The sequence below is a fragment of the Coregonus lavaretus genome (genome assembly GCF_964263955.1).
Source record: "Coregonus lavaretus genome assembly, chromosome: 28".
In the NCBI taxonomy this organism is placed as follows: domain Eukaryota; kingdom Metazoa; phylum Chordata; class Actinopteri; order Salmoniformes; family Salmonidae; genus Coregonus; species Coregonus lavaretus.
In genome coordinates, this window is record NC_140015.1 from 16,216,615 (window position 1) to 16,243,730 (window position 27,116).

The window sequence follows — 27,116 nt, forward strand, 5'->3', positions numbered from 1 at the left end:
TTGGTAGGTGATCAAATACTTATGTCATGCAATAAAATGCAAATGAATTACTTAAAAATCATACAATGTGATTTCCTGGATTTTTGTTTTAGATTCAGTCTCTCACAGTTGAAGTGTACCTATGATAAAAATTACAGACCTCTACATGCTTTGTAAATAGGGAAACCTGCAAAATCGGCAGTGTATCAAATATTTGTTCTCCCAACTGTATATACAGTTGAAGTCGGAAGTTTACATACACCTTAGCCAAATACATTTAAACTCAGTTTTTCACAATTCCTTACATTTAATCCTAGTAAAAATTCCCTGTTTTAGGTCAGTTAGGATCACCACTTTATTTTAAGAATGTGAAATGTCAGAATAATAGTAGAGAGAATGATTTATTTCAGCTTTTATTTCTTTCATCACATTCCCAGTGGGTCAGAAGTTTACATACACTCAATTAGTATTTGGTAGCATTGCCTTTAAATTGTTTAACTTGGGTCAAACCTTTCGGGTAGCCTTCCACAAGCTTCCCACAATACGTTGGGTGAATTTTGGCCCATTCCTCCTGAGTCAGGTTTGTAGGCCTCCTTGCTCGCACACGCTTTTTCTGTTCTGCCCACAAATGTTCTATACGATTGAGGTCAGGGCTTTGTGACGGCCACTCCAATACCTTGACTTTGTTGTCCTTAAGCCATTTTGCCACAACTTTGGAAGTACAGTCGTGGTCAAGAGTTTAGAGAATGACACAAATATTAATTTTCACAAAGTCTGCTGCCTCAGTTTTTATGATGGTGTGGTGTATTAACATTATGACTGTTTTGGAGGAACAATGAATGTTGTTTATGTTAGTATCAAAAGGGAATGTTTTAGGGTGACGCCCCAGGGGAGACTGGTGATTGGCCAGAAGAGGGAGCATCATTGTTATAAATAGGGGGGAAAACGAAGGAGAGGGCAGAACGAGCAGCCATTCTGAGGCGTCACTCTCCGGGTGTCATGTCACCTGTCACTCATGCTGAAGCTTGTGGTCTGAATAAACCTTATGATCAACGTTCAGTATGAGCACACTCCTTTTGTTCATCAGCAATAATTGCCACCACTCACTCGATACGACAATGGCAATTTGCATATACTCCAGAATGTTATGAAGAGTGATCAGATGAATTGCAATTAATTGCAAAGTCCCTCTTTACCATGAAAATGAACTTAATCCCCAAAAAACATTTCCACTGCATTTCAGCCCTGCCACAAAAGGACCAGCTGACATCATGTCAGTGATTCTCTCGTTAACACAGGTGAGAGTGTTGACGAGGACAAGGCTGGAGATCACTCTGTCATGCTGATTGAATTAGAATAACAGACTGGAAGCTTTAAAAGGAGGGTGGACCTTGAAATCATTGTTCTTACATTTACATTTTAGTCATTCAGCAGACGCTCTTATCCAGAGCGACTTACAGTTAGTGAGTGGGAATTGAACCCACAACCCTGGCGTTGCAAACACCATGCTCTACCAACTGAGCTACATCCCTGCCGGCCATTCCCTCCCCTACCTTGGACGACGCAGGGCCAATTATGCGCCGCCCCATGGGTCTCCCGGAAGCGGCCGGCTACGACAGAGCCTGGATTCGAACCAGGATCTCTAGTGGCACAGCTAACACTGCGATGCAGTGCCTTAGACCACTGCGCCACTCGGGAGGACCGAGTGTTTGTCCTCTGTTAACCATGGTTACCTGCAAGGAAACACGTGCCGTCATCATTGCTTTGCACAAAAAGGGCTTCACAGGCAAGGAGATTGCTGCTAGTAAGATTGCACCTAAATCAACCATTTATCGGATCATCAAGAACTTCAAGGAGAGAGGTTCAATTGTTGTGAAGAAGGGTTCAGGGCGCCCAAGAAAGTCCAGCAAGCGCCAGGACCGTCTCCTAAAGTTGATTCAGCTGCGGGATCGGGGTACCACCAGTGCAGAGCTTGCTCAGGAATGGCAGCAGGCAGGTGTGAATGCATCTGCACGCACAGTGAGGCGATGTCTTTTGGAGGATGGCCTGGTGTCAAGAAGGGCATCGAGGAAGTGCACCAGTCCCTCCTGCAGCAAAGCACCCCCACAGCATGATGCTGCCACCCCTGTGCTTCACGGATGGGATGCTGTTCTTTGGCTTGCAAGCATCCCCCTTTTTCCTCCAAACATAACGATGGTCATTATGGCCAAACAGTTCTATTTTTGTTTCATCAGACCAGAGGACATTTCTCCAAAAAGTACGATCTTTGTCCCCATGTGCAGTTGCAAACCATAGTCTGGCTTTTTTATGGCGGTTTTGGAGCAGTGGCTTCTTCCACGCTGAGTGGCCTTTCAGGTTATGTCGATATAGGACTCGTTTTACTGTGGATATAGACACTTTTGTGCCTGTTTCCTCCAGCATCTTCACAAGGTCCTTTGCTGTTGTTCTGGGATTGATTTGCACTTTTCGCACCAAAGTAAGTTCATCTCTAGGAGACAGAAAGCATCTCCTTCCTGAGCGGTATGACGGATGCGTGGTCCCGTGGTGTTTATTTTTGCGTACTATTGTTTGTACAGATGAACGTGGTACCGTCAGGGGTTTGGAAATTGCTCCCAATGATGAACCAGACTTGTGGAGGTCTACAATTTTTTTTCTTAGGTCTTGGCTGATTTATTTTCATTTTCCCATGATGTCAAGCAAAGAGGCACTGAGTTTGAAGGTAGGCCTTGAAATACATTCACAGGTACACCTCCAATTGACTCAAATGATATCAATTAGCCTAACAGAAGCTTCTAAAGCCATGACATCATTTTCTGGACTTTTCCAAGCTGTTTAAAGGCACAGTCAACTTAGTGTATGTAAACTTCTGACCCACTGGAATTGTGATACAGTGAATTATAAGTGAAATAATCTGTGTGTAAACAATTGTTGGAAAAATTACTTGTTTCATGCACAATGCAGATGTCCTAACCGACTTGCCAAAACTATAGTTTGTTAACAAGAAATTTGTGGAATGGTTGAAAAATGAGTTTTAATGACTCCAACCTAAGTGTATGTAAACTTCCGACTTCAACTGTATATATATATATATATATATATATATATATATATATATATATATATATATATACAGTGAGGGAAAAAAGTATTTGATCCCTTCTGATTTTGTACGTTTGCCCACTGACAAACAAATGATCCGTTTATAATTTTAATGGTAGGTTTATTTGAACAGTGAGAGACAGAATAACAACAAAATAATCCAGAAAAACGCATGTCAAAAATGTTATAAATGTATTTGCATTTTAATGAGGGAAATAAGTATTTGACCCCTCTGCAAAACATGACTTAGTACTTGGTGGCAAAACCCTTGTTGGCAATCACAGAGGTCAGACGTTTCTTGTAGTTGGCCACCAGGTTTGCACACATCTCAGCAGGGATTTTGTCCAACTCCTCTTTGCAGATCTTCTCCAAGTCATTAAGGTTTCGAGGCTGACGTTTGGCAACTCGAACCTTCAGCTCCCTCCACAGATTTTCTATGGGATTAAGGTCTGGAGACTGGCTAGGCCACACCAGGACCTTAAATTGCTTCTTCTTGAGCCACTCCTTTGTTGCCTTGGCCGTGTGTTTTGGGTTATTGTCATGCTGGAATACCCATCCACGACCCATTTTCAATGCCCTGGCTGAGGGAAGGAGGTTGTCACCCAAGATTTGACGGTACATGGCCCCGTCCATCGTCCCTTTGATGTGGTGAAGTTGTCCTGTCCCCTTAGCAGAAAAACACCCCCAAAGCATAATGTTTCCACCTCCATGTTTGACAGTGGGGATGGTATTCTTGGGGTCATAGGCAGCATTCCTCCTCCTCCAAACAAGGCGAGTTGAGTTGATGCCAAAGAGCTCCATTTTGGTCTCATCTGACCACAACACTTTCACCCAGTTCTCCTCTGAATCATTCAGATGTTCATTGGCAAACTTCAGACGGGCCTGTATATGTGCTTTCTTGAGCAGGGGGACCATGCGGGCGCTGCAGGATTTCAGTCCTTCACGGCGTAGTGTGTTACCAATTGTTTTCTTGGTGACTATGGTCCCAGCTGCCTTGAGATCAACTAGCTAGCTAATCAACTATGATTTGAATATTGAAATTTAAGTAGGCAGTTATTTGGTATTCTGATATTAAAACAGGCTATTGATGAGGCAAGCTAGGTGAACGTCAGCTAGCTAGGAAGCTAACAAACGTTAGCTAGCTAACTAATGTTTAGCAATGTGGTTTAACCAAAGCTGCTGTCAATTGGTTAGAAAGATGGTTCTATACTGAATGTATGTGATAGTCATTGCTAAACAATATGAGTACTGTAGGTAAGGGATGAAGTTAACCTATAGGAGGATAGCACTCCACGACGTTGGTTGGGCATCACCTAACGCGGCATACTGTTCAATACTGAGCCAAGTTTACTGACAAGTGGCGTGTATTGGTACAAGGCAATTCTGCGGTAAGGGGGTGATGCTGAACTTTAAAATGTATGTCAAACAAACCAATGATCCTCTGTAGCTCAGCTGGTAGAGCATGGCGCTTGTAACGCCAAGGTAGTGGGTTCGATCCCCGGGACCACCCATACACAAAAAATATTTATGCACGCATTACTGTAAGTCGCTTTGGATAAAAGCGTCTGCTAAATGGCATATTATTATTTATTATTATTATTACAAATTGTTAAAAGTAGTCATTGTACATAGAGTTGTATGGTTTGTTTGATACAGCAGTCTTAAAATGGACTGCTACCTGATTAAGATGTTAAAACATTTAAACTCCAATTGAACTTTCCTGGCATCTTATTTTCCTCTCTCTCTCAATCCAGTTCTCAGGAGACAGGTCAGTGTGTGTAGAGAGAACACATTTGATCAGGTGGAGTCAGGCTTCTACTTCATCGCCCTGGACCACTATAACAATGAGGCAGAGGACCTCAAGTTTGAACCAGTGAGTCACCAACTCATCTTATGCCTTACACAACTCGGCACATACACTATATATAAAAGTATGTGGATACCCCTTCAAATTACAGAATGTGGCTATTTCAGCCACACTTGTTGCTGACAGGTGTATAGAATCGAACACACATCCATGCAATCTCCATAGACAAACATTGGCAGTAGAATGGCCTTACTGAAGAGCTCATACATTTTCAACGTGGCACCGTCATAGGATGCCACCTTTCCAACAAGTCAGTGCGTCAAATTTCTGCCCTACCAGAGCTGCCCCGGTCAACTGTAAGTGTTGTTATTGTGAAGTGGAAACGTCTAGGAGCAACAAAGGCTCAGCCGTGAAGTGGTAGGCCACACAAGCTCACAGAACAGGACCGCCGAGTGCTGAAACGTGTAGCGCGTAAAAATCGTCTGTCCTCGGTTGCTATACTCACTACCGAGTTCCAAACTGCCTCAGGAAGCAACGTCAGCACAAGAACTGTTCATCAGGAGCTTCATGAAATGGGTTTCCATGGCCGAGCAGCCGCACACAAGCCTAAGATCACCATGCGCAATGCCAAGCGTCGGCTGGAGTGGTGTAAAGCTCGCCACCATTGGACTCTGGAGCAGTGGAAACGCGTTTTCTGGACAAATCTGGGTTTTACGGACGCCAGGAGAACGCCAGCTGCCCCAATGAATGGTGCCAAATGTAAAGTTTGGTGGTGGAGGAATAATGGTCTGGGGCTGTTTTTCATGGTTTGGGCTAGGCCCCTTAGTTCCAGTGAAGGGAAATCTTAATGCTACAGCATACAATGACATTCTAGATGATTCTGTGCTTCCAACTTTGTGGCAACAGTTTGGGGAACGCCCTTTCCTGTTTCAGCATGACAATGCCCCCGTGCACAAAGCGAGGTCCATACAGAAATGGTTTGTCGAGATTGGTGTTGAAGAACTTGACTGGCCTGCACAGAGCCCTGACCCCATCGAACACCTTTGGGATACATTGGAACGCCGACTGCGAGCCAGGCCTAATTGCCCAACATCAGTGCCCGACCTCACTAATGCTCTTGTAGCTGAATGGAAGCAAGTCCCGCAGCGATGTTACAACATCTAGTGGAAAGACTTCCCAGAAGAGTGGAGGCTGTTATAGCAGCAAAGGGGGGACCAACTCCATTAATGCCCATGATTTTGGAATGAGATGTTCGACGAGCAGGTGTCCACATACTTTTGGTCATGTAGTGTATGTATCACTCCACCTTCCTCAAACTCCAGTGCCATACTTTTGTTTACCATTTTACCAATGTCTATGGATTGTACAAGAATTTTAATTTGGGACTTCGACTCCATACTAAATCTAATCAGATCTCCTGTATTGTTCTGCCCTCTATAAATTATGCTGATACCCGACTGTAAAAATCTGGAGATCTTCACTGGTTCTGAGGGAGGTGATGTGGCAACAAACTGTGCCTGGGACACCTTCTCGTGCTACTGCTGTCTAGAGAACAGCCAGAGGGTGGTCGAGATATTTCCCGCAACTTCATCTTTAGTGTGTCAGCTCTGCTGCACCTGGGAGCTAAAAATATGGCACCGCACTCCCAACAGTCATGTATGCTTAAACATACTTGTATGCTCATTTATGTGTTTCTGAAAGCAGTATTCAGCAGTTGAAACAATAACAAAGCGTTCTCCTCGCCCCTGTTTTGTAAAAAGCTGAAGGACGGGGCTGAAGAAATGTAACCACTCAAATTCAAGGACTGACCATCGCGCCTCCTTCTAAAACCCCATTGGAGGAGACGACCCAAGGTTCCTCGCCTAAGACCTCCTCCAATGTGTTTTGAGAAGGATGCGAGAGGAAGTGAGGAGTTTGGTATTTTATTAGCTGTTGCGAAAGCCGCAGCTACTTTTCCTGGGGTCCACACAGAACATGAAACATGGCATAATGCAATACATTAATAGACAAGAAAAATAGACAAGGAGTTGAGCAGAGATTAATTGGGATAGGGCTCATGTCATTTTTTAGGTGGAATCTTATGTTGAACGACACATTTATTCTGTTTGCACTTATCTTTGTTCTACTTGTGCTCTTTCCACAGATTGCTCTGGCTTGCTGATAACATCTAATCGGATGAGACTGATTGGCTGTGGGATCATCTGAGGGGGAGTGGAGGGGGTGCTGAGGAGTATTTCTGTCTGTATTAAAGCCCTTTTGTGGGGAGAAACTCATTCTGGCTGCCAAGTTGGTGGGCCTATGCCCTCCACCATTCACTCACTCACTCAGTAACAGCCTGATAGTCAGCAGCAGCAGGTCACAGTGAAATATATATATTGTTTAAAATTAAGATAAATGCCATGGCCCAGAAACCCAAAGTAGACCAATTTTTCTGGAAAACTGAAAACACAGCAACACTGTCTGCAGTGCATCACAAACAGAAGGTTCATAATAGCCAATCACAACATTAGACTGGCCAATGGCAGGAATTTGTTAGTTTCTCCATCACTGCAGTAAAAGTGACAAATGTAAGGTTTCTAGACAAGCACCCACCTGTAAGCCCCCCTCCAATCAGCCTGAAATCCAAACCCAAAGGTGCCACAACTTGAGAGAGCAATTTGAGAAATTGAGAGCGAATGACAAGGGACTATTGCTGGTGGACAATTTAATGCCCTCAAAAACATTTTTTTACACGTTTGAATCACGTTTCTTTGCTTACAGTTCTATATGTAGTGTTTAATAAATGTTTATTTTTGATCTCTCAAGTTTAATTTGCGCTTTTGACTGGCCTGTGCTCTCGCGGGACCGCTCCTCTGCTCAACCATTTTCTTCTCTCTCGACTCACAATGCAGAGGGATCCTTATAGCTCCGCATTGACATGATTGGTTGACGGTAGGTGGGGGCGTGAGGTCCAGTATAAACACAAACTCACTTCCTTGATAACTTCCTTCACAGCAGCTCTGCTCCGCTAAGCCAAGAAGTATGAAAGCATTGACGTCTGCGGAGGCTGCAAGGCAGTAAATGCTTTACCGCCACTGTACAAATTGACCATGCAGAGCCTTTTACGCACTAATGCCAAATAACCTAAAATAATGAAAGAAAAACCTTTAATGTAGCCTATAGTTAAAAATTGCTCAAGAATTATACATTTATGGATTTTTAAAATGTATTGTTTTCTCTTTATTCAACCTGCCCGCTACCCACCCGCACTTTATTCACACAATATTCCATGACCCTAAACTATCCTTTCCCCATCGGTCAATGCTCTAAATATTGATGTTATGGATTTTGTGGTGGAACTTCACCCCCCCCCCCCCATCCTAACCCTCATTTTGTTTGTACAAATACAACAGCTTGTTTCGATGTCTTTATTTTCACTCAGGCAGGGATGTCAGAACATAATCACTTGTATTTAGAAGTACCGACTGCCCATGGCTGCGACAACCACTTTCATGAACTTCTGCCAGGTTGCCTGGATTTCAGGAGTGAAAGCGGCTCCGAACTTGGCGGCAATGACAATTGTGAGGACGTCAGCCAACACCTGTGGACAAAAAAACAAGGAAGCTGTTAAATAAGACTGCCGTTTTTGTTTTACATTTGGAATTAGACGTATTATTCTGAATGTTATAAGTGAATATCGGTGCCTAAAACATATTGCGCAAGACAAGAGGCCTACCCTGAAATTGTCAGGGTCGACGAAGAGTTTGTTGGCATGGGTCTCGCTCAGTGACTTGTATGTGGCCAAGATGTTGCCCATGTTCTTCACAGCTTTATCCAGAGCTCCACACACGACCTTGCCGTGAGCAGCAACTTTGGGGTTGCCCATGATTGCAGCGGGAGTGGAAACATCTCCGAAAGAGCCGAAATAACGCTGAGTCCAGGGGTAGACGATCAGAACTCTGTCATTGCAAGAACACAGACATATGTGCATTATTATCAAATGCTATTCAAATATATACCTAATTAATAATCTAACATGCTCAATTCAAACTTAAAAATAGGCCAATCAACTATTATCAATATGAATAGTAATGATAAGATAATAGAACACATATAATAGTGTTATAATTACGCATAATCATCATCATTATAAGATACATTTTACTATGTATTTGAATGAGGCTGAAGCCATGGCCTACCTTCCCAGAGTCAGTGGTCCGAGTTCATTGATATCTACTTTGCCCCACACAGCACTGATGGTGCTCTTCTCGGCGTCTGTCCAGTCAACCATGTTAGTGTTTGTTCTCCGGTTTTGCAACAAGATAAAACAAATTAATGTCTTGTGTAGGGAGACACTTTGTATGCAACTTATATTTATGAGCGCTCTCCGCCCACTGGAGGCGGCGCATGTGATTGGCTCTGGCAAAGATCAGTATTGGCCAAGTGTTTAATGAGCGCTTCAGCTCTTGAACAAAATCCAATCAATCATTTATCTGTTAAAAACGACAGTAAAGGATAATTTATTAGTTGTTACAGAATAAATTATGAAAGTTAGATCCTAAAATCAGAAATCATATGTAAATATCTAGATAACCAACGTTTCAAAATTCGTATGATCACTAGCTAAACAGTTTTCTTGATCCAGCTGATGCAAGAATAAAATTAAGATTATGGCAAAACTATTCAAAATGTCTTCATTGCAGTGTACAAAGCTATTCAAATACATGTTTTTAAAGGGATGCAGTCACTTTATTTAATTGTTTTATGAATTTGGTTTAAAATTTGGCACAGTTTCTTATCTACTACAATATTATGCCTTCCTTTTTTATCGGGGTATTCAGACCGGTCCGCCCATTTTAAGTGATTAATTTCAAGACATTAAATGTGATAAGCAGGAATGTCCTGTATTATTTGCAGATAGGTGTGTACCCATGTCCTCGCATGATCTCTGACTTTTTTCCCGATCATCATTCGAAGTCCAATCAACCTTTTAATTCGGGATCATATCAAACTTTAATTGAACAAATGTCAAGTATGTCACCTTGAATAAATATTTTCCAATTGACTGCAGGTATTTGAAGGTGGAAATTACTTCTACAATTGAATTTACTAAGGTGCATCGTAATTTTAAATAGCCAATTAACAATCAATAAATATTTTCCTATTTTGGCAAAAGCAGCTGCAACTTTAGAATTAGCCTATTGGAAATATATGATAGATTATACATAAATCTTTCGTTTTATGCAACGAAATAAATAATAATAATAATTATTATTATGTTTTATTATTATCTTTATCAATCAAACAAATTGTACAATTGTTGACATCTCTTGTACAATTTATTTCCACACATTGCTTCACAGTACAGTCAGAAGAAGAAAACATAGGCTAAAAATTCAACAAAAACGTTAATGATGTATATTATTACAAACATAGCCCTCTGACATCTTATGGAAGAGACTAATATAGAACTTCTAACTTAAAATTTGATAAAAGCTAAGATAACGTTGGATTTTGACGAAGATGGTTGCAGTGGAGGGGGAGTGTACCCTAGTAGCTGGGCGTGTCTGCTGCTCTACGATAATATAAAGGGACTTAGTTGTATAGGCAGTCATCTTGTTAGGTTCATTTCTTGTACATTTAATACAGGGAAATCAAAAAGGAGCAAAATGAGTCTGACAGCAAAGGACAAATCTTTGGTCAAGGCCTTCTGGGGCAAGATTAGTGGAGAGGCAGATGTCGTCGGCGCTGAGGCTTTGGGAAGGTAAGCCTTCTTCAAAAAAATAATTATGAGAATGGTTGTGTTTAACCTGTTGACAGCGGCCTATGTGCCTACCCGGACGAAACATTTTAACATACAATAAGTCAACTACTTTGATTACATTGTAGACACAGACGATGGGAGAAATATGATACGCGTAATGCTTAGAAGTTGAAAATCGAATAAAAACGCCTATGGTACAAACTATTCTGTACCTTCCTTTGCAGGATGCTGACTGCTTACCCCCAGACTAAGACCTACTTCTCCCACTGGGCTGACCTGAGCCCCGGCTCTGCCCCAGTCAAGAAGCATGGAAGCACCATCATGGGTGCAATTGGTAATGCTGTCGGAAAGATGGACGATCTCGTCGGAGGACTGAGTGCTCTCAGCGATTTGCACGCTTTCAATATGCGCGTTGACCCTGGAAACTTCAAGGTTCGCTCCCAGATAACCTATTGTCTGTATATTGATCACTTTCGACATCAACTCTAAGTCTGTTGCTATGGCTTAATCATTCAATATTAACTTTAAATATATACTTTTCAGATTCTGTCCCACAACATCCTTGTGACCCTGGCTGTTCACTTCCCTGCGGATTTCACTCCCGAAGTGCACATTGCTGTGGATAAATTCCTTGCAGCCTTGTCCGCTGCCCTGGCTGACAAATACAGATAAATTGGAGTTCAGTTCCTGCTCTGTTGTTATCACAATAAAATAAACGGGCAATTCATCAAGTTACGTCCTCTGTTTGTGTCCTTATTCCACCACATTTCACCATCAAGGTCATATTTGAATGTTAGCACTACAACAGGCTAAATACATTAGATTACCACATTATACAAAATTGAATGACAAATGAACGAATACATTATTTTAAAAATAGGGCTTTAGGCCCACCATGCGCTAGCCAATTGTCTGCGCCAATTGTCTGGGCTATTGATACTGTTTATAGCGTGTTAACTAAGGGTAACTGGTTGTTTAATAGCCTAGCTAATTTAAGTTTGCAAATGTATTTCTGTTTTTCGATTAACTAAATACAATTTGAGTAATTAAATGTATTTTTGACACCGGCATTTTGTAGTTTCTCTTTGATGCACGGTATTTAGGGTATTTTTTTTACAACAGGTGGAGACCTTACAGTGAAATGCTTACTTACAAGCCCTTAACCAACAATGTAGTTTTAAGAAAGAATACCTACAAAAATAATTAAAGCGCAGCAGTAAAATAACAATAGGGGTTCAACAAGGGTTCTTCTAAGATCCTCAAAGTTCTTCGAAGAACCTTAAGGTTCTTGGCACTGAAAATTGCCCCCAAAAGGTTCTTCCAAGAACCCCATAGGAGGTGGAGTTAATCGAGGAACCTCCTTAGTAGGTGGGGGTTCTTGCAGGAACCTAACTGCCCAACTGAAATATTTGGATTGGAAAGGACCGCAGGTGCAGGCACGTAACGAAACATTTAAAGATCTCCTCAAGGTAAGGGTTGTCCCTTGTATGATCTAAATTCATATTGTTTTATGATGATGCCATCAACACGTCAGAGGATATATCCATTGGACTTGGGGCTCTGCTGGGAGTTTACCTTATATTTGAAATATTGTATTCTGCTTTGCCACTAAAATCATAATAAACACTGACAACTAAAATATTGTGTTAGTGTTGTTAATGTAATGCGTATTATTATTAATAATAGGGGAGGGGGGCGGGGGGGGGGGGTTCAATTTGAAGAACCCCTAAAGGATCCTCCAGGAGTCTGGGTAGCTATTTGATTAGATGTTCAGGAGTGTTATGGCTTGGGGGTAGAAGCTGTTTAGGAGCCTCTTGGACCTAGACTTGGCACTCCGGTACAGCTTGCCGTGCAGTAGCAGAGAGAACAGTCTATGACTAGCATGGCTGGAGTCTTTGCCAATTTTTAGGGCCTTCCTCTGACACCGCCTCGTATAGAGGTCCTGGATGGCAAGAATCTTGGCCCCAGTGATGTACTGGGCCGTATGCACTACCCTCTGTAGTGCCTTGCGGTCGGAGCCAGAGCAGTTGCCATACCAGGCAGTGATGCAACCAGTCAGGATGCTCTCAATGGTGCAGCTGTAGTACCTTTTGAGGATCTGAGGACCCATGCCAAATCTTTTCAGTCTCCTTAGGGGGAATAGGTTTTGTCGTGCCCTCTTTACTTGCCTCGAAGCGAGCATAGAAGTAATTTAGCTCGTCTGGTAGGCTTGTGTCACTGGGAAGCTCGCAGTTGTGCTTCCCTTTGTAGTCTGTAATAGTTTGCAAGCCCTGCCACATCCGACGAGCGTCGGAGCCGGTGTAGTACGATTCCAGCTTAGTCCTGTATTGATGCTTTGCCTGTTTGATGGTTCGTCGGAGGGCATAGCGGGATTTCTTATAAGCTTCCGGGTTAGAGTCCCGCTCCTTGAAAGCGGCAGCTCTACCCTTTAGCTCAGTGCAGATGTTGCGTGTAATCCATGCACTTATTGATGAAGCCAGTGACTGATGTGGTGTACTCCTCAGTGCCATCGGAAGAATCCCGGAACATATTCCAGTCTGTGCTAGCAAAACACTCCTGTAGCTTAGCATCTGCTTCATCTGACCACTTTTTTTATTGACCGAGTCACTGGTGCTTCCTACTTTAGTTTTTGCTTGTAAGCAGGAATCAGGATGATAGAATAATGGTCAGATTTGCCAAATGGGGGGCGTGGGAGAGCTTTGTACGCATCTCTGTGTGTGGAGTAAAGGTGGTCTAGAGTTTTTTTCCCCTCTGGTTGCACATTTAACATACTGGTAGAAATGAGGTAAAACGGATGTAAGTTTCCCAGCATTAAAGTCCCCGGCCACTAGGAGTGCCGCCTCTGGATGAGCGTTTTCCTGTTTGCTTATGGCCATATACAGCTCATTGAGTGCGTTCTTAGTGCCAGCATCCGTATGTAGTGGTAGAATATAGATGAAAACTCTCTTGGTAGATAGTGTGGTCTACAGCTTATCATGATACTCTACTTCAGGCGAGCAAAACCTCGAGACTTCCTTAGATATCGTGCACCAGCTGTTGTTTACAAATATACAGACCACCACCCCTTGTCTTACCAGAGGCTGCTGTTCTATCCTGCCGATACAGTGTATAACCCGCCAGCTGTATGTTATTACGGTCGTTGTTCAGCCATGACATGGTGAAACATAAGATATGACCGTTTTTAATGTCCCGTTGGTAGGATATACATGCTTGTAGTTCGTCCACTTTATTAACAAGCGATTGTGCTTGGCCAATAGTACCGATGGCAAAGGCAGATTAGCCACTCGTCGCCGGCTCCTTACCAGGCACCCCGATCTCCTCTGCGATATCTCCGTCTCTTTCTACTGTGAATGAACGGGATGAGGGCCCTGTCGGGTATCTGGATCAAATCTTTAAAAAACTTTTTACCCCTTTATTCTCCCCAATTTCGTGATATCCAGTTGGTAGTTACAGTCTTGTCCCATCGCTGCAACTCAGTACTGACTCGAGAGAGGCGAAGGTCGAGAGCCATGCGTCCCCCGAAACATCGAACCCGGATCTGTAGTGACCTCTAGCACTGCGATGCAGTACCTTAGACCGCTGCGCCACTCCGGAAGCCACAATAATTCTTGCAGCACTATTTTGTATTTTACTCACCGTCACCGGATTCGTTTGAATAAAGCCATGCATCAGTTGCCCTCATTTTGCAAGATGGCGCGATCTGTCACATTGATGTGGATAAATCCCGTGACGGTGAGGGCAACACTCCCAAATCATATTTTAAATGAATTGTGTTAGGCTACTCAATGTGTTTAAAATAATTTTACATTAATGGGGTATGACATTTAAAATGTTGCTAAAAAGATTGACTTGAATGGGTTTTTAGGTCCAACATTTTTTAAAGCATTTGTTGACAGTGGATTGCAGTCATTCTAAGGAAATACATATTTACATATCTAAAGCAAATAAAAATAAATATCTAAATATACTGTAGTTATCAATTAGCAAACATTATGTGATGGTCGGCAGGTAGCCTAGCGGTTAAGAGTGTTGGCCCAGTAACCGAAAGGTCGTATGTGCCCTTGAGCAAGGCACTTAACTTTAATTGCACCTGTAAGTCTCTCTGGATAAGAGCATCTGCTAAATGTAAAACATTTGATCATCTGTCCACGCTTTAGGAAATAATTTATTTTTCAAATGTGATGATGTGTAGGCTAGGCCTATACATGTGCATCGCTTATTTGAAACCTCTGAAGGCCTAACTAGAAACCATTTGCCATCAGTAAAATTGCAGGTGAGCATTTTCCATCGAAAAACAACACTTCAAAAACATAAATGCTTTTAAATTGATTTTATTATTTTCAATATGTGTAGCTATGGCACAGCTTCCAGCCTAACAGACTGGAGTTGGAGTGTAATCTCTCTTCCATATTGATACTGTCGAGTGACGCTCTAGTGGTACTGTCTGCCGAGAGCGGACACAACGACAGCCAGGAACTTCTGGAAGGCTTCCTGAGTATCAGCACTGAAACCGGCGGGACCGAGCTTGGCGGCCACGCACACGGTGATGCAGTCGGCGAGGAGCTGTGGAGAGGGGACCGTACAAGAACCACATGGAGAATGAAATATTGGAATAAGCTTTACATCGGCTCATAACGCTATTTAATGCAAAATACTATGTATTTTTGTATTTTGTTTTAGTTTGCTAAAGTTTAATACTCACCCTGAAGTTGTCGGGATCCACGTGCAGTTTCTCCGAGTGCATCACACTCAGTGCAGTATAGGTGTTTTTGATGTCATCCAGGTTCTGCACAGCTCTGTCCAGTCCGTGCATCACGGTCTTTCCGTGTTTGGCAACAGCGGGGTTACCCATGATGGCAGCGGGTGTGGACAGGTTGCCGAAGGTGCTGAAGTGCCTCTGAGTCCATGGAGACACGATCAGAAGTCTAAAAATAAATAAAACAGGCTGCAATTACAATTATACTTCACAATCAATAAGGTCTGTATCGCATTTAGGTCATTTAGCAGACGCTCTTATCCAGAGCGACTTACAGTTAGTGAATGCATACATGTTTAGTTTTTTTATACTGTATCGCACCAAAAGGTGAACACCGCGATTTCCTACTACACAATTAGTGCTAAATAGCCTAGGTAGCCTATTATCGTGTTATTATTTAATGATATCTACATAAACATTACAAGAATGTACCTGGCCAGGGCCTGGGGTCCGATCTCATCCACGCTGATCTTTCCCCACAGGCCTACGATGGCACTGCGCTCAGCATCTGTCCAGTCGACCATGTTGACGTTTGTTTGTTGATTTCCGTTGGTACTTGCAAAATGTTACAAGGGATCCCTGAGCTTTTTCTCTCCTGTGATGTCCAATTTATTGATGTTCAGTGTCTCCGCCCTGAAAAGAACACAGAAAATGATTGGATGAATGTCTGGGGGGGGGGGGGGGGGGGGGGGGGGCACATATCAGCAACTTCATCCCACCTTTAAAGATAATGCTTGGTCATTTAGGCGTTGCCAAATTCAAAATATTACGGATCGAATAAACAGGTCAGTATGAAAATGTATGCACTCACTAACTGTAAGTCGCTCTGGATAAGAGCGTCTGCTAAATGACTACAATGTAAATGTAAATGTAATGATTAGCCTTCATAAACACATGCATACTTAATGATGCAATCGAACATAATTTCAAAAAGTAAAATGTATAGACCAATAAAGGATTTAGGTTCCTTTAGCCCTAAATTCTCTTTTAATTTATCGTTGTAATATTTACATTGAATTGTAATATTATCTTTGTAAAATGCTAATTATTAATGTAAGTGTTTATTTAGGGTCTCATTTAAAAAATAAAAACCTAGATTGGGTGTAAACTACTGAAGAAAGAGCATGACAAAAAATGTGTGTTATCTTCATATTCAGATGGCCCCACCCATTTGATAGTTCCATATTTCTGGTATTTTTTAATGATGAATCGAAATGTCAGTTGGGGAAAAGCCGTTGTTGTATAGGCTAGCCTTCATCAGGGGAATTGCATGATAAGTTCTATCTGGAGACACAATTTGAATATTAGCCTATTTCATTCAATGAAAGTGTAAAGCTTTTTGTTTAATTCCTCTGAAATAAAATGCATGTAGCCTACATATTGTTAAATGTTTTGTGATAGGCCTAGGCAACGCTTTGCTACCAGAACAAAACCTTTCCATTTATTTTTCCATAGGCTACAGAATCACATAGCCTATACTCGCTCACAAATGAGTGCTGCAATATTAGACGAGTCTTAATACTTACGACTAAACTTTAATTCTAAAGAAAATATTGAGGTTTTAAGTGTTTCAAAAACCCTTTGTTATTCAATATATATGAAATAAATGCATGCACTGTTATGGCAGCATTTTTACAAACGAAAGTATTATGTGCAAAGGTCATATTTTGGGCATTACACGAATTGGCTCGGTTGCATAATTATAAAGTATAACAAACATGAATCATGTCTTGGACAAATGCCCAATCAGAGGTGGAGCTAAGATTATATCAGGGTGTGCCTTTTCTTGTGCGTCAATAAAAAAAGCCTCTGAGTTTTCCACGCTCACAAGCTTCTTTTCTTAGCATCCTCATTTAGGTGGATAAACGGACAAGACGCAGCTATGAGTCTCTCAGCCAAGGACAAAGCCAACGTGAAGGCCATCTGGGGCAAGATCCTCCCTAAATCCGATGAGATTGGAGAACAGGCTCTTTCCAGGTAATTACATAACGATGTATGATAAAATATAGACTAGGGACATGTAGGCTGTTCAAATTGTTAACACAGAATTCCTCAGTCAATTTGGAAGCTATAAATGCTTAGCCTAAAGGAGATATCTGGAACCTAAAATGGTTGTTCAGCTGTCCCTAAAGGATAACAATTTGAAGAACCCTTTTTGGTTCGAGGTAGAGAACCCTTTTGGTTCCAGAGAGAACCCTTTTGGAACCCTTTTTTCTAAGAGTGTATGCCGGCGAAGAAAGGGCGGGAGCCCCGACTTGATGATTATTGAATATTCATTTTGGCTCACCTGATTTTTAATGTCCACGACAGGATGGTGGTTGTCTACCCCCAGACCAAGGCCTACTTCTCCCACTGGGCTTCCGTGGCCCCCTATTCCGCTCCAGTGAAGAAGCACGGCATCACCATCATGAATCAGATCGATGAATGTGTTGGCAACATGGACAATCTCGTTGATTTCTTGTCCAAGCTCAGTGAACTGCACGCCACCAAGCTGAGGGTGGACCCCACCAACTTCAAGGTAAGAGAATAAGACTGGAAAGAACACACACAAAATCGGAGATTTTACCTGTGTGAATGTGAAATAATCTATTTCCCTTTTCATTTGCAGATCCTGGCTCACAACCTGATTGTGGTCGTTGCCGCCTACTTCCCTGCGGAATTCACCCCCGAGATCCATCTGTCCGTGGACAAGTTCCTGCAGCAACTGGCTCTGGCCCTGGCGGAGAAGTACCGCTAAACGGGAGTTCAGCTGTCAAGCTGTCATCCGAGGCATAATGTCCATCCAATATTGACACACTGACAATAAACCTAATTGAAACTCATACAAAGGTGTTTGTTGTTTGTCATTTTAATTGTCTCCCATTGTCTTGTGATATATATTGTCGGCTACATTTGGATTCTCTTGTATAATGGATTTGTCACGTCAAGTATAAAATAAAGTTAACAGCCTATTTCACATTGTTTCAAGGGCATTTCATAAAAATTATGCACTTCACAATGAATTATATTTTTACTCCACTTTTGCATACACCTTGACATTAAAATGTCCTAAATGAATGTGCCTGAGACCAATATGTTGTGGCCAGACATTACTCTTCATTGTCATATAGCAGGATAGCATGATTGTTTTCCCTGCTGTAACTGGCCAAATAACTACACAAGGCCATTTACGTAACTTTAACGGGATGCGTTCTAAATTAAATGGGGAAATCTTGGGAACTTTCCCTCCAGTTGACTGCAACATATGGTATTCCAACAGGTATTCAGAGGTGTTTCTCAATAGGCCTACCTCAATAAACTGTGTACATATTTTCCAATCCAAAGCATGGATGTCAACAGGACCTGACTTTCGGGGCGTTAGCCCCGAATGTTTTTGGGTCAGCCCCGAATCTTTTGCACTGCTGCAATTGGGTAAAAAAAATTGTAGTCAATTGAATGCGCCACTTAGTTCATAGAGCTGTGGTTAGGTGAAACTCCCGAAGTCATCCAACCGTTATAATCAGGAGCAGGGGCGCAACTTACACTGAGGACAGGGGGGGACATGCCCCCCCCCCCCCCATTCTGAAATGTATTTTCTACACTGTGGAATAATAGTAAAGACATCAAAACTATTAAATAACACATATGGAATCATGTAGTAACCAAAAAAGTGTTAAACAAATGAAAATATATGTTATATTTGAGATTCTTCAAATAGCCACCCTTTGCCTTGATGACAGCTTTCCACACTCTTGGCACTCCATCTGCTCTAAAATGTGATTAGTTCGGCCAGTTAGCCATAATAATAATAATAATAATAATAATAATAATAATAATAATAATAATATCATTAAAGACGATCGAAATGCATATTCCCATGAAACTGATTTGGATCAAATGGTTGGCATACATGCAGCATGGAGGTTTCACCTTTAAAAAGTGAAGAATTAGCATTCACGATTGACAATGATGATGGCCTAATTTATAATAAGGTAGGCCTAATTTAAAAAATAGAACATTTTCCTTTAGCCACTTACAGTACGTGTAGGCAATCATGCAGTATGGATGATGCATTGTATGTATACTATAAAATGATGTTATACAATAGGCTTCATGTTGGTACCATCTTTCATTCAGAAATGATGGCTTAATAATAATAACAAAATAATTCCAGCACCATTTTGATTGGGACAGCGTCATTGCGCTGCTTTGAGAAAAGCATTTGAACTCATCTTGATAAATTAATCAATGTCAGATTTTTGTTTTCACTGAATCTCCTTTTGGATATTTGGTTACAATTAAGCTGGGAAATGTTAGCTAGAGTAAATTCTGAAAGTATTCAGACCCCTTGACGTTTTCCACATTATGTTATGTTACAGCCTTATTCTAAAATTGACTAAACATTGACCGGTCATTCCCTGTTTTGAGCCCCATATTTTTAGCTAAAAACCCCCACAAAACACCCCCCACAAAAAAAAACTGGGGGGGGGGGGGGGGGGGGGGTTGCCTGTTTTGCATGTTATTTGGCATTAATACTTGTCACATATCAGATTGCAAACAATGTAAAAAAAATAAAAAATAAAAAATAACATTACTTGGGTTAATAAAGCCGCATGCAAACATGGTCTCTTTTTTGCTTTCTTGAGTAAGGCTACTCCAAAATGCAGGTGTTTCAGCCTAGCTCAGTGCTTTCTGTGGTGGTGGTGCAGCCAGTGGAAAAAAAGGAGCTTAGGGGTTGGCAATGTCAGCTAGCAGTCATCATCATGAATCAAGTTGACTATCTACAGGCAAATCCTTTTTAATCCGTGTCATATGAACAGAAATAATGAAGAGAAATTATAGATAAAACGTATCGGTGCTCATCGGCCATTGTTGGAAATTGCAAATTCAACAATAAGTTGTTTGGATGGAATCAGCGGCTAACAACAAGCATTGCAAAGCAATCACTAGCCTGCTATTCAGTGGAGTGGCTGTGTGGTCCCAATTCTGGGTTCAAGGTTCTCTTTTCCAAGCTTAAAATGATAAACTCTCAACATTGGCCATGCTGACAATCCAGCATGATTTCTGCCGCGCTCAAAACAACTGTTAACTCGGAACTGTGAAATCTGACTTCAGTGAGTTCAAGACAACTGGGAACTCGGCAAAAAAAGAGCTTAGACTGGGAAAATACGTTTTTAACGGTCATCCAACTCTGAATTGTAACTCGGGAACTCGGGCCTCTTTCTAGAGCAACAACCTGAAGATCACTGACATCATCAAGATTCGATCTTGTTTTTTTCAGAGTTCCCAGTTGTCTTGAAAGCACCATAAATCCAGTAGTACTAAGTCATGAGGTCAAAGGAATTGTCCGTAGAGCTCTGAGACAGGATTGTGTTGGAAGGTTAACCTTCAGAACCCACCAACTTAAAGGTAAGAGAATAAGACTGGAAAGAACACAAACATTTTTTTCTGAGTTGTTACCTGTGTGAAGATGAAATAATCTACATTTTATTTTCCTTTGCAGATCCTGGCTCACAACCTGATTGTGGTCGTTGTAGCCTATTTCCCCGCCAAACTCCCACCCGAGATTCACCTGTCCGTGGACAAGTTCCTGCAGCAACTGGCAGCGTTGCTGCACAGCTATTTTCAGGTCTCTCCAGGGATGTTCGATCGGGTTCAAGTCGATGCTCTGGCTGGGCCATTCAAGGACATTCAGAGACTTGTCCCGAAGCCACTCCTGCGTTGTCTTGGCTGTGTGCTTAAGGTCGTTATCTTGTTGGAAGGGGAACCTTTGCCCCAGTCTGAGGTCCTGACCACGCTGGAGCAAGTTTTCATCAAGGATCTCTCTGTACTTTGCTCCATTCATCTTTCCCTCGATCCTGACTAGTCTCCCAGTCCCTTCTGCTAAAAAACATCAACACAGCATGATGCTGCTACCACCATGCTTCATCAGCGTAGGGATAGTGCCAGGTTTCCTCCAGACGTGACGCTTGGCATTCAGGCCAAAGTGTTCAATCTTGGTTTCTTCAGACTAGAGAATCTTGTTTCTTATGGTCTAAGAGTCCTTTAGGTGCCTTTTGGCAAACTCCAAGCGGGCTGTCATGTGCATTTTACTGAGGAGTGGCTTCCGTCTGGCCACTGTACCATAAAAGCCTGATTGGTGGAGTGCTGCAGAGATGGTTGTCCTTCTGGAAGGTTCTCCCATCTCCACAGAGGAACTCTGGAGCTCTGTCAGAGTGACCATCAGGTTCTTGGTCACCTCCCTGACCAAGGCCCTTCTCACCCGATTGCTAAGTTTGGCAGGGCGGCCAGCTTTAGAAAGAGTTTTGGTGGTTCCAAACTTCTTCCATTTAAGAATGATGGAGGCCATTGTGTTCTTGGGGACCTTCAATGTTGCAGAAATGTTTTGGTACCCTTCCCCAGATCTGTGACTCAACACAATCCTGTCTTGGAGCTCTACGGACAATTCCTTTGACCTCATGGCTTTGTTTTTGCTCTGACATGCGCTGTCAACTGTGGGACTTTCCAAATCATGTCCAATCAATTGAATTTACCACAGGCGGACTCCAATCAAGTTGTAGAAACATCTCAAGGATGATCAATGGAAACAGTAAGCACCTGAGCTCAATTTCGAGTCTCATAACAAAGGGTCTGAATACTTATGTAAATAAGGTATTATTTTTGTAATATAAATTTGCAAACATTTCTAAAAACCTGTTCTAAAAATGTAAAGATCTCCACAATTTAAGGTAAGGTTTGTCCCTTGTATGATCAAAATTGATATTGTTTCATGATGATACCATCTATCTTTTCATATTTGTACAGATCATTCTAAAACTGAAAATGGACACAATTCAATGGATATCAATCAACAAAGAGGTAAGAATATATATGCTATAAGAATATGTTGAAGGCTAGCTGTATTGGGTGCAGATGAATGAACTGCTCACTTTTGTGTCTGTGTCTGCAGGTATACAGATGTATGTCAATTGGTATTGGTATGTAATGCAGATAACGTGTACAATCCTCCTCCCTTACCTCTTCAAGGAAAATCCCATAGGCCTCTACATTATGGACAATCTATGTGTATGAAAACCATTATCAAAAGAGTTTTATTCATCCACATTTACCACAAAAGCCAAGGTATGAATACTGTCGTGTGCATGTTTTGGTAATCATCTGTATAATTACTATTTTTTGTATTCACAGACTTCACCCACCCTACACCTCTGATGAATATAACAGGAAACCTGTTCGATCTCCATGCACTGCAAAATCATTATTGGCTATGGATACGGAGAACATCAACACATTAACATCAACACGTCAGAGGATATACCCATTATACCTGGGGCTCCGCTGGGAGTTTACCTTATATTTGAATTTTTTTATTCTGCTTTGCCACTAGAATCTTAATAAACACTGACAACTAAAATATTGTGTCATTTTTGTTATTGTTAAGCGTATTATTAATAATAATAATAGGGGAGGGGGGTTAGTTACAAAATTAACCCCAAAATGTTATCTTATGATCCATTGAAGGGGGTTCTTTGAAGAACATTCTAACATTATTTTATTTTACATTTTTAGTCATTTAGCAGAAGCTCCTATCATACTGGTCCCCCGTGGGAATCGAACCCACAACCCTGGCGTTGCAACCGCCATGCTCTACCAACAGAGCTACAGAAGAACACTTCTGAAGAGTTCTTCGAAGAACTTATAGGGGTTCCCCCACAGTTTCAGTTTGAAGAACCCCTAAAGGATCCTCCAGGAACCTTTACTTTTTAGAGTGTATGTAGTAGCGGCCTATAAAACCAACAACAATGTTATTAACATATTGTTGCTTTAGTAAAGATCAGGATTATTAATTATCAATCGACAATGATCAAGAGCTCATTTATGATTTTCAATTAATAGCATTTGCCAGCTTATTTGACAAAATCACAGACTTGACTACAGATAAACCTAGGCTGTATAGGCAATCCACTTTGACTATGGCTGCAAATAGGCTATTGAGGCGGCTTATTATGCTTTATGCAATAATAATGCACTAAATCACAGATTGGGCACATCATTGCGCACATGTTGTCACACATCATGAAACACATTGAGACAAAAAGTACAGACCGTAGCCTAGTGGCAAAATAGAACTCGATTGGTTGAACATGAAATTAATTTCAATATGATTGAAATAGCCTTTATATGCCCATGTATGTAGGCTACAATTTAATACAGTCACCTCGTTTTTCATTTGAAGCATACTTTTATCCCTCACTTGTTTGAAACAATTGCAGATACTTCAATTGTATCTGTTTTTGTAGTCAACTTCGTTCTGACGTTATAGGCGGTCACGGTCAGACAGATAGGCTAAACAACTTACGTAAATGAAGTGACGCGAAAGGGCAAAAAAACATCTAACCATGCACTTTGGTTGCTCTATGAGTGGTCTGGATCACTCATAGACGTGCAAAGGTTTTTAAGAGTGTTTTTAAGAGCCACGTTACTTACGAAGGCTCTGGGAAACGACTCGGCTAATAAAGACAAGAAGGTTCTACACTGTAAGACTTTTCTGTAATTTTCAACAGTAAAACACTGTAGCATGCACAGTAAAATACCTTAAATGTGTTTTACAAAATTAATGCTGTAGATTGCACTGGATTATGGGTAAAATGCTGAAAACTACTGTTATTATCTGTAATTGTAAGCCCCCTGTAAAAATTACTCTAACTTACTGTATTTCTTTACAGTAGTACCCGAACGCTGCTGTAGTTGGCGGCGCCAAACGGTATGCGGTGTGTGTGTGAGAGAAAGAGACCTGTATCGCATGGCAATGATCTTAAGGCTACGAAGGCTCTGGGAAACGAGGCCCTGCGACTTATATGTATGCTTTGTAAATATTACCTGTAAATAGTTTACTAAAGTGTTCTGCATCGTACTGGCCGCCCACTTGTTTTTCTTTCTTCGATTACATGCCATATAGGGGCCTAGCTCCACTTCCCTCATCTAAATAGGGTATAGCCTAAGTATTGATCTTAAGGATTTTGATGTGGAACTGTCCCCAAAATTGCTAAACACCCCCCCACCCCCTTCTAAAAAAACACTTTGTATAAATACAAATACAATATTTTGTTTCGATGTCTTTATTTTCACTCAGGCAGGGATGTCAGAACATAATCACTTGTCTGGGATGCATTTAGAAATACCGACTGCCCATGCCTGCGACAACCACTTTCATGAACTTCTGCCAGGTTGCCTGGATTTCAGGAGTGAAAGCTGCTCCGAACTTGGCGGCAATGACAATTGTGAGGACGTCAGCCAACACCTGTGGACAAAAAACAATGAAGGAAGACGTTAAATAAGACTGCCGTTTTTGTTTTACCTTTGGAATTAGACGTATTGTTCTGAATGTTATACGTGTAGGCCTAACTCAGTATAGCCTAAAATATAAACCTATTTCTCAAGACAGAAGGCATACCCTGAAATTGTCAGGGTCGACGAAGAGTTTGTTGGCATGGGTCTCGCTCAGTGACTTGTATGTGGCCAAGATGTTGCCCATGTTCTTCACAGCTTTATCCAGAGCTCCACACACGACCTTGCCGTGAGCAGCAACTTTGGGGTTGCCCATGATTGCTGCAGGAGTGGACAGATCTCCGAAAGAGCCGAAATAACGCTGAGTCCAGGGGTAGACGATCAGGACTCTGTCATTGCAAGAACACAGACATATGTGGATTATTTTCAAATGTATTTCAATTATATGCCTAATTAATACTCTAACATGCTCCATTCAAGTTTAACAATATCAACTCAATATTAATAGTAATGATTAGATAACATGACAGGTATAATAGTGTTATAATTACTCATGATAAGCTACATTAAATTATATACTTGAATCAGGCTGAAGCCGTGACCCACCTTCCCAGAGCCAGTGGTCCGACCTCATTGATATCTACTTTGCCCCACACAGCACTGATGGTGCTCTTCTCTGCATCTGTCCAGTCAACCATGTTGCCAGTGTTTGATCTCCGGTTTTGCAACAAGATACAATTAATTAATGTCTTGTGTAGGGAGACACTTTGCCTGCAACTTATATTTATGAGCGCTCTCCGCCCACTGGAGGCGGCGCATGTGATTGGCTCTGGCAAAGATAAGTATTGGCCAAGTGAGCGCTTCAGCTCTCGAATTTGATGACCTAAATTCCAATCATTTATCTGTTAAAAAACACAATAAATGTTAATTTATTAGTTGTTACATTATCAAGTCTGTAGGTTAGATCCTACAATCTGAAATCATATGTAAATAGGCATATACAGTTTTATCTAGATTACCAACGTTTCAAAATTCGCACGATCACAGCTAAACAGTTTTAGTTGATCCAACTGATGCAAGAATAAAAGCAAGGTTATGGCAAAACTCTTCCGAAGATTACATTTCCTTCATTGCTGTGTATAAGGCTATTCAAAGGAAAAAAATAGAAAGAGATGCAATTTGATAATTCCAGCCAATTCCGGCCTACAATTTGGCACAGTTTCTTATCTATGACAAAATTATGCCTTCCTTTTTTAAATCGAGGTATTCAGACCGGTCCCACCCATTCTAAGTTATTAATTTCAAGACATTAAATGTGATAAGCAGGAAAGTCCAGTATTATTTGCGGATAGGTGTGTACCCATGTCCTCGCATGACCTCTCTGACTTTTCTTTCGATCGTCATTCGAAGTCCAATCAACCTTTTAATTGGGAATCATATCCAACTTCAATTGAACACCAGAATAGGCATATCATTGATACATACAAATGTGAAATACGTCACCTTGAATAAATATTTTCCAATTGAATGCAGGTCTTTGAAGGTGGATTTGATTTCTACAATTGAATTTACCAATGTAATATGTATTATAGTACAATCAAATATATAGCCTACCTTAATTATTTAACATTGCGTAGGATAGAACGAAATTTGCATCATAATCTAGGCCTATGCCATTTCAAATAGCCAATTAACTATCAATAAATATTTGGCTATTTTGGCAAAAGCAGCTGCATCTTTTGAATTTACTTATTGGAAATATATGCTCGATAAGGATACTCTGAAACAATTATTTTTATGCAACGGAAAAAAATTAATAATGATAATATTATTGTTATTATCTTTATCAATCAAACAAATTGTAAAATTGTTGTCATCTCTGTTGCATCTGGTGCAATTGATTTAAATGCATTGTGTTACAGTACAGTCAGAAGATTAAATTGTAGGCTACAAAAAGGAACCATTTTTTTTAAAATTAGGCCTAATGATGGATATTATTAAAAACATAGCCCTATGACATCTTATCGAAGGGTTTAATATAGAAAGTCTAACTTAATATTTCATAAATGCCACATTAACGGTTCTTACTCTTTAATTATTTAACGTTATTAGGATATAGAATGAAATTTAGCCAATTAACTATAAATGAAATATTTGGCTATTTTGGTAAAAGCAGCTGCAACTTTAGAATTAACCTATTGGAAATATATGCTTGATTACACTGAAATATTTCGTTTTATGCAACGAAATAAATAATAATATTTAATCTTTATCAATCAAACAAATTGTAAAATTGTTGCATCTGGTAGGCCTACAATTCATGTATATGCATTGTGTTACAGTACAGCCAGAAGATGAAAACGTAGGCCACAAAAAGGAACAAAATTAATGATGGATATGATTAGAAGCATAGCCCTCTGACATCTTATTGAATTACCTGATATAAAAACGCTAATGTAATATTT

General features: G+C 41.0%; 4 protein-coding genes across 4 annotated transcripts; 2 read left to right on the plus strand and 2 right to left on the minus strand.

Moving 5' to 3' along the window:
* Positions 1-8,278: 8,278 nt before the first annotated feature.
* On the minus strand, positions 8,279-25,403 carry LOC311103892 (uncharacterized protein). The gene is made up of 8 exons (XM_084145522.1): positions 25,258-25,403; positions 24,818-25,040; positions 24,539-24,664; positions 18,005-18,100; positions 17,672-17,875; positions 9,064-9,203; positions 8,601-8,823; positions 8,279-8,465 (listed from the first exon to the last, which is right to left on the minus strand). The coding sequence occupies exons 1-8, from the start codon at positions 25,347-25,349 to the stop codon at positions 8,337-8,339; spliced, it is 1,233 nt and encodes a 410-aa protein (XP_084001648.1). The 5' UTR covers positions 25,350-25,403; the 3' UTR covers positions 8,279-8,336.
* On the plus strand, positions 10,484-11,363 carry LOC311103987 (hemoglobin subunit alpha-like). Its single transcript, XM_084145625.1, has 3 exons — positions 10,484-10,628; positions 10,853-11,060; positions 11,172-11,363. Exons 1-3 carry the CDS (start codon positions 10,534-10,536, stop codon positions 11,298-11,300), a joined length of 432 nt encoding a protein of 143 aa, XP_084001751.1. The 5' UTR covers positions 10,484-10,533; the 3' UTR covers positions 11,301-11,363.
* LOC311103980 (hemoglobin subunit beta-4) lies at positions 14,944-15,975 on the minus strand. The gene is made up of 3 exons (XM_084145617.1): positions 15,817-15,975; positions 15,331-15,553; positions 14,944-15,191 (listed from the first exon to the last, which is right to left on the minus strand). Exons 1-3 carry the CDS (start codon positions 15,906-15,908, stop codon positions 15,060-15,062), a joined length of 447 nt encoding a protein of 148 aa, XP_084001743.1. The 5' UTR covers positions 15,909-15,975; the 3' UTR covers positions 14,944-15,059.
* LOC311103982 (hemoglobin subunit alpha-4-like) lies at positions 16,139-18,228 on the plus strand. Its single transcript, XM_084145619.1, has 4 exons — positions 16,139-16,169; positions 17,229-17,361; positions 17,695-17,902; positions 17,993-18,228. Exons 2-4 carry the CDS (start codon positions 17,267-17,269, stop codon positions 18,119-18,121), a joined length of 432 nt encoding a protein of 143 aa, XP_084001745.1. The 5' UTR covers positions 16,139-16,169; positions 17,229-17,266; the 3' UTR covers positions 18,122-18,228.
* Positions 25,404-27,116: the final 1,713 nt, after the last annotated feature.

Excerpts from the sequence above, each read along its gene's own strand:
- LOC311103987 (XM_084145625.1), top strand. The coding sequence starts at position 10,534 with ATGAGTCTGACAGCAAAGGACAAATCTTTGGTCAAGGCCTTCTGGGGC. Across the intron at positions 10,629-10,852 it reads GGCGCTGAGGCTTTGGGAAG|GATGCTGACTGCTTACCCCC; the intron begins GTAAGCCTTCTT and ends CTTCCTTTGCAG. Across the intron at positions 11,061-11,171 it reads TTGACCCTGGAAACTTCAAG|ATTCTGTCCCACAACATCCT; the intron begins GTTCGCTCCCAG and ends TATACTTTTCAG.
- LOC311103980 (XM_084145617.1), bottom strand. The coding sequence starts at position 15,908 with ATGGTCGACTGGACAGATGCTGAGCGCAGTGCCATCGTAGGCCTGTGG. Across the intron at positions 15,554-15,816 it reads GGACCCCAGGCCCTGGCCAG|ACTTCTGATCGTGTCTCCAT; the intron begins GTACATTCTTGT and ends ATTTATTTTTAG. Across the intron at positions 15,192-15,330 it reads TGGATCCCGACAACTTCAGG|CTCCTCGCCGACTGCATCAC; the intron begins GTGAGTATTAAA and ends CCCTCTCCACAG.
- LOC311103982 (XM_084145619.1), top strand. The coding sequence starts at position 17,267 with ATGAGTCTCTCAGCCAAGGACAAAGCCAACGTGAAGGCCATCTGGGGC. Across the intron at positions 17,362-17,694 it reads GGAGAACAGGCTCTTTCCAG|GATGGTGGTTGTCTACCCCC; the intron begins GTAATTACATAA and ends TGTCCACGACAG. Across the intron at positions 17,903-17,992 it reads TGGACCCCACCAACTTCAAG|ATCCTGGCTCACAACCTGAT; the intron begins GTAAGAGAATAA and ends TTTCATTTGCAG.
- LOC311103892 (XM_084145522.1), bottom strand. The coding sequence starts at position 25,349 with ATGGTTGACTGGACAGATGCAGAGAAGAGCACCATCAGTGCTGTGTGG. Across the intron at positions 25,041-25,257 it reads GGACCACTGGCTCTGGGAAG|AGTCCTGATCGTCTACCCCT; the intron begins GTGGGTCACGGC and ends TTGCAATGACAG. Across the intron at positions 17,876-18,004 it reads GCAACGACCACAATCAGGTT|CTTGGTGGCGTGCAGTTCAC; the intron begins GTGAGCCAGGAT and ends GTCCACCCTCAG.